The sequence below is a fragment of the Ambystoma mexicanum genome, chromosome 14, assembly GCF_040938575.1.
Source record: "Ambystoma mexicanum isolate Mex_15411 chromosome 14, UKY_AmexF1_1, whole genome shotgun sequence".
NCBI classification, from domain to species: Eukaryota; Metazoa; Chordata; class Amphibia; order Caudata; family Ambystomatidae; genus Ambystoma; species Ambystoma mexicanum.
The window spans coordinates 410,052,179-410,071,318 of record NC_090940.1 but is presented as its reverse complement, the minus strand read 5'-3'; the positions used below and the strand labels follow the sequence as shown (position 1 = coordinate 410,071,318).

The window sequence follows — 19,140 nt, the reverse complement described above, 5'->3', positions numbered from 1 at the left end:
TCCATATTTAAATCACCTGCAATTATTGTAAATTTGACAAGCGGATCCTTATCAATCATGTTTAGACATTTCGTCAAATCTTTAAGAAATCGATTGTCAGGAATGTCTATATGGTTCCAGTACAAATTTATGTAGGCAACAATGTGATTATTTGATGTCATTCGAACCAGCGGCATGTAACTATTCGGGGAAGCCCACGCGTCAGCTTTCATTCCGCTTGTCATTTTTACGGGTGTCAAAAGACCCGCTTTAGGTCGACCTCTAGCTCATTTGATAGCCGGTTCCAAGATAACATAATGGTTCTCCCACACAGGGGGAGAAGTGAGCCATACTTCTTGCAACATAATTATATCATACACTTCTAATATGGACATTGAAGTTGAAGTAAGATGAGTATGGCCTCTGGTGTTCCACAAAGCTAGCTGGAAGTCTAGTTTATTTTCATTACAAGATAGCTAACATTCATTTGACGCTCTGTTCTGAGAAAAACTCGTTACCATACGTGTTTGATTATTACTAGCTGTAAAACATTTTATCGTTAGTGGATCAGAGGGTCTATCGGCAAGCCATACCTTTCCATTTGAACTGTTCGTATGTATATTGGTTAAACTTGAGGGATATGTATTGGCTACGTTCAAGGGAAGGGCGTTTGCTGTGTTTGATGTTACTGTGGGATTATGCAGCAGAAAGCCCAGTTGGTATATTTCATCCCTTGCTTGCCAAATAGAGTACTTCACTATGGCTGAGGACATCCATATTTTCACAACAGACCTGTCGTGGTCATTAATGAACTTTGGCTATGTCATCAGACTTTGACCCTTGCAAAACAGGAATACTCTGCAAAATGTTTAATACAGAGGATTGATTCAGATCATATAATCCAAACTCAACGCCTCGACATTGCAAAATTAGACTTGCATGTGTTGAATCATTACATTTGTTATGTCTATTCCTTAGTGGTGTTTTCATTTCCTTTTGTTTATTTGTCATCATCATATTTATATTAGCTGGAGCTACTCTTGCTCCACCAAAAGTGTTATCTTGAAAGGCTTGTGTCTCATATACTTTCAGAATATATTTCCCAGTGTGATTTGACTCAATCTCAAAGGGCCTTGTTCCGCTTGTCCTTGTGCTCTGTATATTTCGCGAAAAAAAGATACCCATTGATTTCATAATCTCCTCACGCCTATCTTCTAAAGTTAGAAATGAGGAATCTTGGGATCTATTATCTTGATCACTTCTCTGTTCTTTTAATTGAGTCAGTTGCGAGGAGGGGAAAGTCTTCAAAGTGCCAGTAGTTTGTTCATTTTTGGTAACTTCATTCACTAAGTTATCAAGAGGTTCATACCTAAGTTCCTTGCTCAGTGGAATTTTGTTTTCTCGAGATGCCAGTTGTATAGCTGGCAAGGTAGCTTTGTTTTTGTTAATAGCAGTATATTTTCGGACAATTGCTGCACTCTTTTCTTGACTTTTGTCAGGTAGCGACAATAGTTTTATAAATTGACGGGAATTTTTATTCTTCTGCATTTTCGTTATCTTCCGATTCTTAGTTTTTTATTTTTGTCTCAGATTGCTCATTAGCCAGTTGTTTTTTCCCTTTTTTAATGTTAAATGTTAAAGATATTTGTACCGCGCACCGTCACCAACGGAATTGGTCCCCAGGCGCTCAGGCGGATCTGCAAACGATAAAGGTGGGATGGGTTAGTAGGTTGAAGAAGGGAGTAGGATAGTGAGAGAAGTGGTGTGCTGTTGGCAGCTTCAACTCAGTATACACCGGGCGCTGAGCTTTGGTGCAGGTATCGGATTGGAGTCAGTCCACGTGTGCTGTTGTTCCGGTTTATGTGTTGTTGCAGTGTTGTGAAGTGCGTGCGGTTTGTTGTGCGAGAGATGGTTGTGTGAGTTTTTGAGTGAGATAAGTATGCAGAGTTTGAGCTTATTGGTTAGTGGGTTACCTGACCTTTACCAATGCTAGTACTCGCGGTTCTGGGGAGAGTGGCACTTGTTGGCCCTCGCATTCCGATCTAGGCGCGGCGCAGGCCAATGATTGGGGCTCCATACTGGTGTGATCATGCCAACATTTATCTGGTCGCGGCGCAGGCTAGTGGTTAGAGATTGGTCCAGGAGTGGGCAAGCTAGCGTTCACAACTCCATCCGAACGCCACACAGGTTGGTGTTCACGGCTTTGATTGTGGCACAAGCTAGCATTCACGTTTCCTAGGCGCGGGCGTGTTATCCTTCGAACAGTCCTATCCACATGCGACGCAGGCCAACGTCTATCTAGATGCGTCTGCCAGTCTGGCTGTGTTCGTCTGGTGCGTAAGAGCGGGAGAGTGTAGGTCTAGGTTTCGTCTGGGTCTAGTTAGGTGACTTTTTTAGTCAAACTAAAGATGTGATATGTTTCATTATTTGGAGAGGGAGGCAAGTTGGGCACGCTCTCTTTTCCATCGTTCTCTGTTCTATTACATTTTTTTTCCCCTTTCACTTCTTCTTGATCAATGATTTCAATTGTACTCTTGTCATGCATCACACAGCCAATACCTGTTTTTTTTTTCCTTAACACTCAGTGGGCTTAGCTTGCCTTCATGTTGATTCTTTCTATTGTCAGTCGTGATAGCAGCCGTTTCCTTTATGACTGCGGGTGGGATGGAACATACTATTTGAGCATTTGTATTTTCAACCAATACATTTTCAGCAGGCAAAACCACAGCATTCTTACTTTCTAACAGCTCTTTGAGTAGATAATTCTGATCCATTAGCCTTGCATCTAAGGTTTCATGTAGCTTGGCAAGTGAAAACAATGCCGTGTTCATAGCTTGTAATGTTATTTCAGTGTGGATCAGTGCGAGAGACTTTAGAGGGCATTGGGATCCTGCCTTGCCATGTTTTGAATGTTTGGGGGAATGTTGCGTGAAAGATATTAACAAGATGGAGGAGTCATGGGAGCATTCCGGGAACATCACAGGAGATTGAGACAGGTGTTCCACCTCATCTTCTACATTGGGTCGTTCTACTATTTCACCACTAGCTGGTGAAACTATACCAGCTGGTGAGTTGGGAATAACCTCAATATTATCATTCATTTCATCGTGATCGTTATTCCCAGGAGATATGATATCAAGAGATTGGGCAGGCTCAGAGTGTATAATAATCTCAGCCACGTTTTTGGTATTTGTTGGTAGAGTGTATAATAATCTCAGCCACGTTTTTCGTATTTGTTGGTAGAGCAAAGTCTCCCAGCAGATTATGTTCAGAGAATGCAGCTAGGAGAGAGTCAGACGGTGTACACAAGTCTATCACGGGGTCTCCTGATGTAGTCTTTTCCGGGTTTGCCATGACCGCTTGGGGGTCGTCAGTTATAGGTTTACAATTTTTTTCACTCTCTTTTGAGATGTTACAAACGGCCCCAGGTAGACCATCGGTATAGAACTTCCTAATGTCACTAGTATGTGACAGCGATCTTCCCCCGTGAAGGTGAGGGAGGACCATTCATGTTACATTTAGGTGTAGTATGGAAATCATAAGGTCTGTCAATTAGAGGTTCAATATTGGGCATGTTTGTCCGCAAGGAGTACAATTTTACCATTAGTACGATTAACCAGTACCAGTAAGATTACCTCGCTAGAAATCTCAGTCTTTCTAACCCAAAAGTGCTATGAAGGAGGGCCAGTAGGGAAGAAATGCAAGATTTAATATTGATGTTATAAAAACTCCTCCTCGACCCTTACAGAGAAATCTTTCTCAATAAGACAAATTGATTTAAGTGATGTGTTCGTTTAGGTTATTCTAAACTAGTCTAGTAACCACTCACCGCTCACTGTTCACCGTTAACTGCACACTCGGAACTTGAAGCTGCTGTGGGGCGGGATTAGAGGAGTGGCTAATATGGTTAGACAAATCAGGGGGGAGCTGCAAAGGGGAGAAACACAGACAATAGAAGGAAAGTATCAGTTATCAATGTCTCACTCACTGTCCTCTGCTTTGCAGAGGACTCCAATTAAAGTTCTGATTTTTAATTTAGCAAGGGAATAGGATTACTTGAAAGTCAGGCAACTTCCGTGTTGCTTCTAGCGACGTCCTCTCAAACACGAAGCTCAGCCACAGTACAAGCCTTGCAGAGAGATGTTATCACAAAACGAAGCGCTAACAGCAAAGAACGTTCCCGTGAACAGTGTACTTCGAGGTACTTCTGGGTGCACGCACGGGTGCGCTGCACACTCGGAACTTGAAGCTGCTGTGGGGCGGGATTAGAGGAGTGGCTAAGATGGTTAGACAAATCACAGGGGAGTTGAAAGTCAGGCAACTTCCGTGTTGCTTCTAGCGCGTCCTCTCAAACATGAAGCTCAGCCACAGTACAAGCCTCGCAGAGAGATGTTATCACAAAACGAAGCGCTAACAGCAAAGAAAGCTCCAGTGAACAGTGTACTCCGAGGTACTTCCGGATGCCCCTTCTTTCGGAATTGGATGTCTGAATGTCTGACCGGAGCGCCTTAATTTCTGCCATGATTCCAGCAATGTCATCTTTAGTGGCTGCCATGGCCATTGCCAACATGCTCTTCTGCAGTGTCTCCTGGTGCCCTCAACCCGGTCTTCTGAATTGCTGCAGTTTGTCGATGGCCCCCTGTGGGCGGATGCCAGGCCTGCACTTCTCTTCCAGGGCGGTTGTTCCTGTGCTGCACATTCGGGTCCTTGGTGGCTTCCCACTCGTTTCCAGGCTTTCTCTCTCTTATGAGTGCCTAAGCGTTTGCGAGGAGGGACCCTCTTGGGGCGTTCACTAGCCGCAATTCTTGTGGCGCTTGTGCATCTATTGTGATGAGGGAAAGCGCCCCCGAAGGGATGGATCGAGTGCCTTGTCCTTTGTTCTGTAACGGCCCTGGACCATAATTGCCTCCGCTGAGCGGCCCTTCTCTAATGAGCACCTCTATTGCAGCTCACAGCGTATCTTCTGGGTTGAGCCCTTCTGCTCTCTTGGGACCGTGTTTTCCTTTGCTGATACTGGCAACCTACCATGTGTTGCAGGGTGGATCTGCCACGTCGGGGTACCCTAACCCAGCCTTATGAGCTCGCCTCTCTGTATGTTCAGGGCTCCTTTGGCTCGCATGTGGAGCCTGTGTTTTTTTTTTTTTGTCCTTTCGGGCCCCCTCCCTTGTCTAGCAACTCCGCCCTTTCTCTGTGCTATAGGGGGCTGGGTGCCGTGATTTGCTCACCTCCGCGTTGGCCTCCCTTTGCTGATTTTGCGCCGTGTCCTCTTGGGCTTCACTCCTTCCGCAGACCCACGTATGCTGAGTGTCATGCTGGAAATGCATCGGAGGGACAGGGCCTCCGTATCCTTGTCCTTTACTGCTTTTTATCATGTGTTCTGTCATGTTTTCTGCGCAGGAGTTCATGTGGGACTCCTGGCGGTGCAGCTCTCTTTCTTTTGGTTTGGTGAACGGACCCGTGGGATACCCTTATGGCACCCATGGGTGGGGGTACAACCCTGTGCCCCTAGTGTATGGTTTTGGGCACCTGTGGGCGGCCCGCAGAGCAGGGTATGGGCTGGTGGCAGCTCCATGCTGAATTTGGCAGGTTTGCAGAGTATCCTCCATTTTGGGATACCCCGGCCCTGCCATTGGGATCAGTTGATTCCTGATGGAAAACAAGATGGCCCCGGTGGCCTCTTGCTTTCTATTACCCATTACCTTGTTTTCCCCAAGTCCTGGGAAGCCCTGACTCTGTCCCTTCCCCCTGACTGGCTGTTGGGTGGAAATGCCATATATGGTGTTGTTGTGAAGGCCCGGCCAGACTAGCTGGAGCCTTCCCGGTGATGTATGTTGTGGGTACTTCCTGTGGGTGGGACCCGGGTGAATAGTGTGTGTGACGAATATGCATTCTGTGTTGTGGATGTCTAGTATCTGGTGGTTGACACAATGACTGAGAACAGCCCTGCCCGAAACCGGTATGAATACAGCTTGGCGTGTTGAATGGCTCGGTACTTGTCCCAATACACATAACTTGTTGTGAGTGTCTGGAGAGAAGTGAATGGCCTGAATACCTCGTGTGCCTGATTGGCTGCCTGCCTGCATGAATGCCCTTAGTCGTGATTGGATGCTTGAGTGTGACCCAGCGGAATGAATGGGGGATCAACAGTATATCTGGGGACCTCTCACTGCTAGGAATCGTGTTCAGAAGCTGAGGTCCATTACGATTAGTAACTGGAATAACTGACGCTTGACCTTTAAGCCCTGCTGGACGAGAAGAATTGATGTTGCTCTCCTTCGCAATCTGAAAGCTGCTGTGTTTCCAAGGACTGACCCAGAGAGGACCTGGTAAGGTGCCCTCTTCCTGAGCTACGAGGGACCATCGTGCACACCTGATCTTTGCCAACGCTCCCTGGTAGACAGACCTTCGACAGGCTGCCGACCCGAGACGGGGACTGCTGCGGAACTCCAAGGAGAAGCACTCGGACTGTTGTCCGCCACTGTCGACGACTGCCGTCGCGACCGCAGCCGCCGTGCTCCCGTTTGCCTAAGAACTTCAATTGATCATCGGACGCTCTCGTCTGCATCGTCACCCGCTTGTCTCCCGCTGGAGAATGCCTGACCGTCGATGCGCCGAGGAACATCCACCGGTGGGTTTCCCGCCACCTAAAGACCACAGAGACGCCGACAACTTGACGCCCTTGCTGGGCCACAGTTCTTCTTCATCTCTTTGCGGTCCAGAACTATCGTCACCGAGGTGCCCCGCACGCCTCTTCCTTGCAGGACGCCAACGCTCTGTCGTCGACGAGCACCGCTAGGAACGAAGCTGCCACTTCACGGCCGTAGTTCAACCTGTTCACTGTCGGACGTTCGACGACCCGTGACTCCCGCCTTAAAGGGAGGGCACTCAAGAAGGGCCGTCGATTCCCCGACACCGAACGCCAAGTTCCCCGACACCTCTCGACGATCCGTGGCTCCCGCCTGAAAGGGAGGCACTCAAGAAGGATCGATCGACGCAGCGTCGGAGAACTCTACTCCACCAGGTACATTGGGGGGGTAAAACCTTAATAGGAGGAAGTAAGACTATTGAACATGTGGACTGGGCTTGTGCTATATATCTTTATTTACAGGTTGCCCAGGTGGGGGGGGATCTCCACACGGAACTGTGCCTAGCGGTAGGGGTCAGTATTCTGCCTATTGTTCCAACCATTTTACGTTCCTGCCTATCTCTATTGCTGGTTTCCTCGTTATTAATCTGCGTGACATTTTAACCGTACCGTTGATGCACTTAAATGAGGTTCGATAACATTAGTGGTACCACTTTAGAATTGTATATATTTATCATTATTGACTTCCGAGTAGAAAGTGCGTTATTGTGATCGTGTACATACCCTTGAATATTAATTATATAAAGACTGTGTTTTCAGTAATACAGTGTGTGGACATTCCTTTGTGGGGGTTCGGGGTCTACACTGTACTTAAGAACCAGCCTGCATCACCTCCTGAGAAGCTAGGCCTTGATTGCTCGACCACGTACCAATAATAGAGAATCTTGGCTGGGGTCCTCTGTGCCTCTCCTCTACCATATAGAGAGCGGAAGTACAGACCCCCCCTACCAGTCTTTACACTGAGTGCCTCTGGGCTTATGGGGGGTCCTCTCTGGGCTTATTCCAGGCACCTACACCGTATTGCCCTTTCTACTAGCACGAGGCACCCGGTGCGTTGTCCTACCGGGTGTTGTTGCTTGAAGTTACGAGCTCCCCCGGAGTGCTCACCGTTACTTCAAAGCCTCTCCGCAGCCACTTCCTACAATATTTTTCTCCCCGGGATCAGGGCCGGCGCTCGCTGGGTTCATCTCGTGTCTTTCCAGCGAGCCCCCGTTGCAAGTTCCTCTTGGCTCTCGGTTGCTCTTTTGCCGTTACGATGCCTGCACCTCAACTCGTCTTCTGCGGTGCCTTTTAGGGCTGCGATCTGGGTCGTGCGCCTGGTCACCGTTGAGTTTTAGTATCACTTGTGGGTTATGCCCGAGCCGGGGCTCCCCACCAGCTCCTCTCACACGTTGCTCACTTCGCTTGCTTGCGGTCCCCTCCGGCACCCCCCACCTCGTCCTCACCGGATGGCGCCAATTGCTTTCTTTTAGCCTCGAGTGTGCAGAGCTGATGGTCTGTGGGACTCTGTAGGGGTGTTTCGAGTCATGTAGATTGCCCTCAGCCCTGGGTCCTGCTCGTATTCGCCTTTGACTACCGGCTGATCATTGAAATGCGGTCGCCTGCCATTTTTTGTAAGTCCGTGGGGGGTCGGGGGGGTGGGCTGGTCCAAAGAAAGCCACTTTACAGCAACTTATGTCTGCTGCTGGGGACCGTATCTCCTTCGCACACGATTCTGGTGCCTAATACCATTCTTTTTTGTTGATGTGATCCTCAGGATAAGCTCTTTCTCATCTCTCGTCTCCCAATGGGGTGCGGAGCCGAGCTTCAGGCGTCCATTGCCTTCTGCGCCCCCTGGTGGTCTCCCGCAACCTATTTTTGAAGTTCTTTCAACAGGAAACCTGCAAACAGCATGACAATCGAATCCAACGAAGCGATCGGCCGATAATTGCCTGGATCCGTGCTGTCGCTGTTTGTATATAGGAACTATGATTGCAGATTTCCAAGAATCGGGGATTGTCTGGCTTTTCATGATCTGCTTAAACAATTTGAAGGCCATTGGAGACCACAACCTTAGATCTTTCTTAACTATAAAGTTCGTAATGCCATCTGGGCCAGGCGCTCTACAGTTGCTATCCTTTTTTAATCAATAGTTCTACATCCAAACGAACTAGCTGGAATTATTCTGTGTTTACCATCTGGAGTATCGTGTCAGACAAAACATCTTTTTGTTTGAATAGTTGCTGGTAAAATACCGTCCACATGTCTTCTGTCACAGCTTTTAGGAGGCAAATTGGTTGCCTCCCCTTCGCTCCATTTAGCATTTGCCAAATAGATCTCCCATCTTTTTTAGTCAAGGCTAGTAGCATGGATTCTGCTTCCTTCTGCAGCATTTCAGCTTTATGCAAGGTTAGCCAGTTCTTGTATAACTGTTTGTTTTTTAATCAGAATTATTCTGTCGGCCACTAGCCCTCGGTTTATCCGTTATATGTCCTTATGCATTCTTTTTTTTTTTCCATCTTTGTTTTTCATCAAACATATGCTGATGGATTGTTTTCGATCAGACCATGGTTTTCCGCTTTGACTTTGAATTCGAAGAGGAGAGGGACATCATTCACATCATCCTCCTGAGCTAGCATTCTCAAAGACCCCTTTGAGAAGGACGCAGTGTCCTTTCGCATCATCCTCAACCTATTCGTACCTTGATTAAGTTACGGGAACATAAACTTTGACCGTTGTACAGGCCTGTACCAGCTCTTCCAGCAAAGATTTAGTAATGAGTGCTCGCTAGCTATTTTGTGGATAACTTCAAAAGATAGAATTCTGGCAGTAGCGAGGAAGATACAAATGCATAATCCAAACAACTGGCTACGGTGCCATTTGACCACATAGTTTTGAAAGGACAATCGCCCTTAGTTTGGCCATTCAGGATGTGAAAGTCTCGGGTTTTCATTAGGTTAAGCCAGTACGAAGCTCTAATGTCACTCCGCGAGGGGGAACCTCTAATGCCTAACAATAAGCCATTTTCATTCTTAATACGGGGCAATTCAGATCTCCTCCGACAATTGTATAATGGGGTTTATGTTGCCATGTCCAATTGTCTAGTAGTGTAGAGACCTCGTTCAGAAAGGCCATCATAGAAATGGCATTCGGATTCCAAGAAATATTAAGAATCAAAAAACATTGAAATTTTAAGTCCTTAGTTTCTTTCAGACAGATAATTTGCATAAAGGGATTTGGGCTATCACAGGTTTCCACTGATGGTCCAGAGCTGCACTTAATGAGGGCGAGGAGTTCTGCCGCAGGACAACCTTGTTCCCCTCCATAGGCCTGTGTACGAAAAGTAATCTAGCCATCAAAACTGGGTGTGTCCTGAAGCCAGGTTTCCTGTAGACCGATCACATCGAACGCACCCGATTGTAGATGTTGGTCCTTCAGGAGGTGGACATGGCCTCTTGTACTCCAAAAGGCCATCCGCCTATATGGACATCGTGGCTAATTAGAGGGCGAGTTATGTCCATAATCCAAATGGCTTTCGTTTGTTTGGATTATATTTGGTTGCCTCGATGGCTGGCCATGTATGATTGTGCGCTTAAAAATGCAAGAAAGTGATCCTTAGTGGGCCAGTCGGTCTTCTAACTGCCCCTTTTGAGTCTGGCTCAAAAGCCCCCCGGGTGTACAGATTCTGATATTGTTACAGTTCCTGATGGTATGTAATGGTCCAAGGGAGAATTGCCTCTATATGAGTTATCTAGTGTCCTAGGGAAGGCTAAAAGAGGTTTAGGCGCTATTCTTTCTATGAATTCGCAACATTCGAACCCCATAGGGAGGAGCAGATGTGCCATTTCTAATAAGGTGGTCTTAACACCTTTAGATTGCAGGTGAAGGATCACCCGATCACTTACATGCAATATTGGAAGTTCCACTTTTGGGATATTGTCAGATTGAAGGAAACGCAACAGCGGAATGTTACAGAAGAGACTTGGAGCATTAAACCAATTCAGGATTAAACAATTCCTCGCCAGAAGCAACTGCTCAAGAGTTACCTTGCATGGGTTGGAATTGCAAGCCTTATTCTGAGTCATGTTATCCAAATGTCTATTAGTGTTGGAGGATTCAGGCCTCTTTGACCACCTCTCAGAAGTTTTCTGCTCGATCCCTCTATGTGTTACCGGGTGTCTTTGAACATCTCTCTTCGTCATCTTTGGCAAAGGGATGTTTTTCATTAAGATATCCATGCGTCTCTCTGCCAATGTCCGAAAAGGAGTCGCAATCGGACAAACTCTGAGAGGTCTTTGAATTCAGTATCATAGTAGTACCACCATTGCCAGACTTAGACGCACCAATGGTCACAGTCGGAGACTGTGCGAATCGTGGAAGACAGGCGGAGTCGTATTGCAGGTAAGATGGATTTAGCAGTAGGTATCTAATTTAATCTCTTCTTCTAACGAGTATGTAGAGCAGTTTAGGCACCCCTCGTCTAAATCTTCCATATGTGCTCTCTCAATGGATAAACTTTCTCCTTGTATTTTTGCAGGGTTGTTCCCTGGTTTCAGTTAGAATTCAAGAGGAGGCTGGTGGATGGGAGGGCTCTGAGGCTTACAAGAGAAAGCTTTCTTCGATTTTTGTTTCTATGGCTTAGTTTCGGTCGTCTTTCTCATTAGTTTTCTCTTCTTTCTTTGCTGAAAGATTGGAAACTGTAGTGAGTCAGCCTTAGCTGACGTCTGAGAATTACTTTCTAATGTAGAGTCGGTTGATTGGCGTTTCGTGGCAGCGGGTTCTTTTGATGTTAGATCAGACTTGATAGTAGAGGGGGGTGTCCACTGCTCTGCTTACGGACTACCTTGCCCAGACATATAACAGGATACTCTTTAGTATTAGCCACGTTGAAGGCCATTGGGCTCTTCCTTTCAATATGTAGACTGTTTTCATGAGTGTGATTACCAGAAGAATCATCTTCTGCAGTACGCTGGAAAGGAGCCGGGCCTTGGTTGGGACATGGCTTTCTGTTTTGGACCAGCGATTTCAATTGCAACAGGTCCAAAACTGAACTCAATAGATATTTCCTGTCAGCTCTCTCACGATTCACGGCATCCTGCATTTTGCTCTGAATCCTCTTTCAACATTCCACCTTTTGATCCACTTGTGACTGAATTGAGGTAATGAAGGATTCAATATATACAACCTTCGAATGAATCAACACCAGCAATGGTCCTTTGCGTTTTCATTTGTAGTTTTGTAGAGTTTTAAAAACGTATTCAGTGAAATCGCGACCCCAGCCATTATTTTACATTGTAGATTAAATGCAGAAGCGTCCACTTCAGGTTTTAAGTCTTCAAGCTGTTTAGGGGAGAAGGCAGAGTTTCCTCTGTATGACTGAATAGATTGATCAAAAGGTCTCTTATTCAGCGGGCCAGGACCCCCATCGCTGTCGAGATAGAAATAAGAAGACAGAGGTTTTTGGTTCCAGTAGGTAGGTCCATTGAGCAATCATCCACTGCTTGAAAATCTGACTTCACAACATTAGAAACAGCCGGGCAGACAAGCGATGGATGGACTGTAGTATCAGTTTCTCTTTCATTAAGCAGTTCGATGTCCATAGACAATAAGGGCTGTTGCTGCGCTTCGATGTTGTCCAGTCTAAAGTTGAGGTGATCTCCAGCACATCACATTGTGATTCTGTCAGAATGGTGGCAGGCAGAACTTTTTCAGGTATCAAGATATACCCTAGATCTTTTTTTACACAGCCCATCATTCTCTCCCTCGCTTCCCTTGGAGACAGTATGGCAGCCTGCGGACCCAAACTGACTCAACGTTTCATTGCCACTGCTTTGTGAAGTAGTCGCCAGCACCTGCTCTAGTTCCGTATTTAAAGGGCACGTAGACTGATCTTCAGTGTTTAGAGGCTTCACAGAGGGGGCAAATTCACTCTGGACGATCTCTGCATCTGTCAGGTCTAGCTGAAGACATGAAAGGGAGTTCCCCGATCATCCGTACTAGCGTCTATTGTAGTAATGGAGTTCGCGGATCAAAAGGGCGAGGGAGTAACTAGAGATATCGATCTCTGTTTTACTACATTTTTTGCTTTCAGTGCATTACTAAGACTGCTGCATTCAATCCCTCCAGTAGAGTCCTGCATCCAGGTTTTAGCATCTTTCATTGGTAGTTTCAAACCTTGGTGGGTATTCCCATCCGGTAGCAGAGAATGTGTGGATAACTGTTTTTTGAAGTTTATCAAGCTTTATCAGGTTTTCACTCACCTGAGCTTTAGATTGCAGTCTTGTGCGGGGCATCAGAAAGAAAACCTTGGATCCGCGAGACAGACCTGGCTGCACGCACCTTGGGGTTCTTGTTCCTTTGCTCCTTGCCCTCCCTGTCCTCCTAGTCAACACTGGCAACACTCCCCGCACTCCACATAGCTCTGCAACGGTAGTAGGGATTATAAGGGGTTGGAACAACAGCAGCCAGCAGATTAGAAAAAGTGGAAAGACATCTGGTCGAGCAGCAGTTATAAAACTCTCTGCACTCCACGGGGCATTGGAATGTAGTCCTTCCAACTTTTTCCTGCTCCCGATTCAAACGCTGAGCAGGCACTCCATGAACTGGACTTAATGTTCACCTCTGCCTGAAGCTTTAGCTTGATCATACAAAGGACGTCACGCTACATTTTTTTAAAATTTTATTTTTTTATGTAGCGCTGGTCGCTCACAAGCAGCTGGGCCCTAACATATAGACAGTTGGTACAAAACACGTGATCACTGGACAATTTGCTCAAGTATGTGGTTGGGGTTTTTGTCTGATACGTAGTTGTTTATTTGAAGAGGTAGGTCTTGAGTTTTTTCCAAAAGCTTGTTTAATTCTTTTCTAACCTGATAGGGAGGGGAAGCTTGTTCCACATCATTGCGGCCTTAGTGTGGAATGCTTTGCCCAAACCATTTGCTTTCTTAACCCTGGTTATCTTAATTAGGCCTTTAGGCGCCGACCTGAGTCTTCATTACGTTTGAAGGGTTGCAACCAGGGAAAAGTGACTCTTGAGGTTTCTCTCACTCATTGGATTGCTTCTCGTCATTGGATATTTTACAGGTTCCTAAAAGCCTTGTGCGCAGTTATGGCAAATGCTACAGCAGTTTAATTTCACATTACATGGTAAGTAATAAGCAAGGCTCCTGCTTTTTGCAACCACTTTAGTAGGGACACTACTGCTAGTTCAAATGGTATGTTTGGTAAGGATGCTAACTCATGATTTGTATTCTCCCATATGTATGGAGGAAAAAGAGCTGGACACTGGTAAGAAGGTTACATCGTAGTGACTACTGTACTTACTGCAGAGTCTTTCTTTTGTTCCCCTAATAAAAGCTAGCTCAACTGGCAAATTGTTGCTGTTAGGTGGAGTCAGCAAACATTCATGTCCCACCCTGCCAATGGACCAGACTTTGCTCCCATATTCAAATTTAAGGATTTTGCTGTGCTAAAGGTTGCAGTCTAGTCCCCATAGGATGGAAATTGAGACTATGCACAGCAAATGCAGTAGTCATTATTTAAGCATTTGTTTCTTTAGAAAAGGCAAACAATTGGATAACCCTGTCATGATCTCTGCTTCCAAAAGGTCAGGACTTACCCAACTCCCTTGGAAGCAGACCCATAACCCAGGTTCCGAGTGCCAACCAGTCCCAATGGGGACCTTTTGGACCCTGTCCTGGCGCCAGTGGCACCAGGCTCATAAATATGCCCAGTCCCAGCGCTGGAAGCGCCGGGCTCATAATGCTTGGGTGGACTTACCTGCAGCAGACCATGCTGCTTACTTACCTGCCAGTTGAGCCTCTAATCCTCTTCTGTTTGGGACTACTTTTCCAATTGGGTGGGGCAGGAGCCACTCCCTAGGTTCAGAACACGAACTCTTCTGGAAAGCAGGAACTCTTTTCTTACCTAGGCGAGGCTGTGGAAGGAGACACCTAAGCACCACAGGAGGCTATTTAAACCACACCCGATGGATGAATCTTGCTTTGCGTTATTCTGCATCCTCTGCAGCAGAACGCTCATCGTGTCTTCTGCATCTGATCCTGGGCCTAAGGGAAAAAGGCTTACCATCCTGAATCCAGTCTTCAGCAACACCTATAAAGACAAGAAAGAACAGGTTAGCATTACGGTCTTCAGTGACAGCGCTTCTCTTACCTGGTCCATCGGCTGTCACCAACGCCTCGCGCTGCATTCCGGCATCCGAAAGACAAAGGCTTACCTACTCTTCGCGTGCTCCGGAGGTCTTCGCACTGCATTCCGGCATCTGAAAGACAAAAGCTTACCAACTCTTCGCACGCTCCGGAGGCCTTCGGCGCTGCATCCCGCATCTGAAAGACAAAAGAAGGTGCGTTTAAAGACATTGGGTAACTTTATTACTCACGTGCCATTACTCCTTCCCACGCCGAACCCAGTGGGTATTCCGGCACCCTTCAGCAGCTCCGAACTTGTACCTGCAAGATAAAAGGACAGTTAGTGCGCATCGTGAAGCAGGCAACAAGCGCTTACTTACGTGCTTCCAGGCGCTTCTATTCCTCACACGGGTTCCATCCTCAACTCACTTCAGCCCGTCATCCGCCATCGCCGGAACCCTGCAAAATAAGAGACATCATTACAAAAGACTTTTAAAGACATTTGAAATACTCGGAACTTACCGTTCGTGCAGTAAACGACGGATAGCAGTCCTCTGAGGTCAAGAGGCCTGCACCCTTATCCAGTGAAGAAACTGGTTACGGCACCCTGCCCCGAGGCAGATGGAGAGCTCGGCGTTCACTTACCTAAGGTGAGAGCGTTAACCTTTGGGGTTCTACAGGAGAAGAGAAGGGGAAGAAGAGACAGACACCCAATAACCCCAGTTCATTAATCCCATATTTTCTATCTGCAGACATCTTACTCTTCGAGTTAGACATACAGTGCACAGAGGTCCAGCCCAAAGAGCCAACCGTGTGTTACACATCACCTTTGAAGATACGGTATTCGCCCAGTCAAGACCGGCGCCTCTGCGGGAATCAGGTGAGCGTTACAAACCCGCTTACACTTGGTTGAAGAGTGAACACATGGGGAGGAGGTGATACCACAAGGCCTTTACGAAGACTCAGGGTTAAAGGGCAAACTGACCCACCAATCCAAAAAGACTCTATCACCCTGTGGTTTAGGAAGGCGTTCAAGAGAGTTGCTGTTGTTGCAGAGAGGAGGAAGAGAAGCAGAAGGGAGAGCACAGCAGATGACTTGGGCAAATCAACCAAAAATTGAGAGATGGCCTATAGGAGAGCATAGAGCAAGGTTCCTTCTGGAGGCAAAAGCCAGTGAATCCTAGAAAGGAGCAGAGAGAAGTCTGCTGAGGACTACACCCCATATCTTGGTGGTTGATTTAAGGCCACAAGAGCTGAAAGGACAGAATTATGTGCGACTTCGCTGTGGCTGTAGCCTGGCATGTACCTGTACCCCTGAGAACCCAAGATGACAGTTCAAGCACAGTGGAGCGGCCTTTAGCTGGGTGGTGGCCCAGGTAGGGATGGAGGAGAGCCTATCCAAGGAGAACCCCAGGGCAAGCGGGGAAAGCTTTCAAAGTTCTGCCACAGTAGTAGTTTGTGGTATTCCTGGAAGATGACTCTTGGCCCTCTGCCAAGGTATGTTTTGGGTACTTTAAATACCTTGTGGCTGTTTGTATGCTGAAGGACCTGCCCCAGTGTGTATCTATCGCATGATCTTTTCAGATTAGAATAGGGAATTGGACTAAGGGCATTTGGTCACATTTAACATGGGCTCTTTGGTCCAATTTAATTTGTTCCACCACCTAAACAGTAAGAAGTCGTTTTTACCAGTCCTGTTTTATTAGCTGTACCCCCAAGTTATCTAGAAGTTTCTTTTACCGTGCCCCAATACTTGGACCCTGTACATGGTCATATTGGGACTTTGTTTTCCGAAGTTGGACCCATGGAGGCAAGACCAGCTCTACGAGGAGAACTGCGAAAGGTACAGAACACCCCTAAGATTCTGGGTCTTAACCTTGAAACCACAGTACACTGTGTTCTTCCAAGTTGGCCGTCCTTTGTTAATTAAGAACCCCTTTGTTTCGACCCCACCGTTCTGCCAAGTAGGCAGTCCTCAGTTTATTTCACACCATTTCCATTTCCATGTTCAACCTTGGTTCAAGTTAAGAAGAAAAGACATTTCGAACAAAACAAATGTTGCTATGTGTGGCTTTGTTACTTCCTGAATGTGCTTCAGAATCTAGAATTTTAATGATTGTTGGAAATCGCTTGTGTAGAATCTGTTTCCTGTTGTCTTCAAATGTTATTGGAAACACTGCTTACTTTGATGCATTCTTCCATTGAGCATTTTCTACTGGAATTCTTTATTTAACTTTATGTACATCACTGCTTTTATTCTTTTTAGTTTCACTGAGTGGAAGCTCAGTCGGTGGGATGACAACAGTGCCCTTTTCACCTTTCTTTATGGATCTTTAGAACTTTCTATCACGTTTGGCGAACCTGTAGGTGAGTATGTAAAAACTATAAGGTTTTTCAAGTTTGTATACATAATACAGCTAATTAATCCCTTATACTTTGAATTTTAAATCCTTTTTCAGTAAGGTAACAAAAGTTGCAAAAGACACCACTTTCTTTAATTACTGTAAACCAGATTTGGCCTTGTGCTGTCTTTTTTCTGTGGTAGATTTGATTATCAGTGCCACAAATTTGGAAGAAATATGATGTAGTGTAATATTTGTGTGTATGTATTGCAACTCAATAGTTGGAGTTAAATCAAACTTTTAATTGGAAAGATCAAAGGTATTACTTTAGATACTGTCCCTGGAGGTTCACCATTATTGGCAGAAATTGATCTGGCCAAATGTGAACACTCATGCCAAATTTGGGGATGTTTTCTGTTGAAACGTTTCTCCCCAAAACATTTTTGCATGGGGTTTTCCATAGAGGCTGTAAAATGCACTGTTTAGTTCATGATCTCAAAATGGTCCGCTTCGAATTTGACACACACCTTAATTCTATGCTGAAGCAATGTATTGTCGCAAATATTTGAAATGTTTCATAAGCCAAACTCTAGCGATACACTTGAGGATCAAAAACTGTATTCATTTGTTTAGGTCTCGGGAGGATAGCTCAGGGGCAACGTGTTCGCCTTGGAAGCAAGACGACACAGAACAACACAGGTTCGATCCCCGAGTCCGCGCTTAGAAACCTCCTGGGTATTAAGCACGTTATAAATAACCAATCATATCATATCATAAACCTGTGCAGTACAGTAGGTCTGAAGGGACAAACGGAATGAGGTTCATACGGCTCAGTGTTGTGTGCCCAAGTCAGAAAGACCAAGGGAATGAACTTTAAGCCAGCTGACTACTAGCCTACTTGAAATATCAGACCCAACATGGAAGAGTACAAAATTGAGTTTATACTGCTGCGCACACCAACCACTGTACACATGTTCATGTAGTTAGGACAAAAGGGAAGTTTGGGATGCACTGCTGAGCACTTATATTTCCAGTTTGTTCAATAGCACAATTCACCAAACACTCAATATACTTGGAACCAAAAAAAATAGTTCAACACAACAGATAAAGCATCTAATATGTTGTAAGAAAATGTTGTTGGCCTTGTCTGTTAAATGAACCCAGTCTCCATTGAACGCTTAAAGGTCATCAATACAGATCTTGATATGATATGGCATTTGTAACGCGCCTATACACAAGTGTTTCAAGGCGTGACGAGGCAAGGGAGGGGGAGCAGAGGGGAGACAGAGACAACAATATTACTAGGCCAAGTGACATTGAGATCACGCAAGTAGAGGGGAGGGGTTGAGTGCCAGGGGAAAGGGGGGGTGGGGCAGTGCTGTACATGGGATCAAAACAATTACAAGAAGTGCGGCCAGCAGGTGGAAGGTGCAAGGGGAAGTGCAAACAGCAGGTGTTCAAAAGTGCAGGTAGGGTGACTGTAGGGTTACAGAAACAGACCCAAGTGCAAGGGTTGCAGGGAGGCAGTGTGGGTGTGCAACTGGGCTGGCAGGGACCTGGGCCCGATATCAGAGGATAGTCAGGTGACAATTGCAGTATCAGACAGGAAATCAGCAGGGAAGAGAGAAGGCAGAAGCAAAGGGGAAGCTCTTGAGGTGCTTCCGGAACTGGAGATGGTTCTCCTCAACTTTCAGAGAGGCAGGGAGGCTGTTCCAGAGGGAGGCTCCAGCCGAAGAAAGAGTTCTACTACCAACTTGTTGCTTGGAGAAGCGACTGACCCTGAGGGAGTTGGAGGTGGAGGAGCGAAGTGCTCGAGTAGGAAGGTATTTACGAAGAGAGAGTTGGAGATATTGAGGACCCAGGCCCCAGAAGGCCTTGTGGACAATGCAGAGGGTCTTGAACTTAATCCTTGCAGCCACTGGGAGCCAATGCAGAGATTTCAGTGCTGGAGAGATACGATCCCTGGGCTTGAGGCCGAGGACAAGTATTGCAGTCCTGTTCTGGATGAGTTGCAAAGGTTGGAGAGTACAAGCAGGCAGATTTAGAA

General features: G+C 46.2%; 1 protein-coding gene across 3 annotated transcripts in view; it reads left to right on the top strand.

The window, feature by feature from the left end:
• The window catches only part of KNL1 (kinetochore scaffold 1), a 1,870,945-nt gene that overhangs the window by 1,522,304 nt on the left and 329,501 nt on the right, over positions 1–19,140 (top strand). For all 3 annotated transcript variants that reach the window (XM_069637560.1, XM_069637559.1, XM_069637561.1), the window contains one exon: positions 17,018–17,118. In XM_069637560.1, the coding sequence (XP_069493661.1) occupies positions 17,018–17,118 (101 nt within the window). The remainder of the gene's footprint in view (positions 1–17,017; positions 17,119–19,140) is intronic.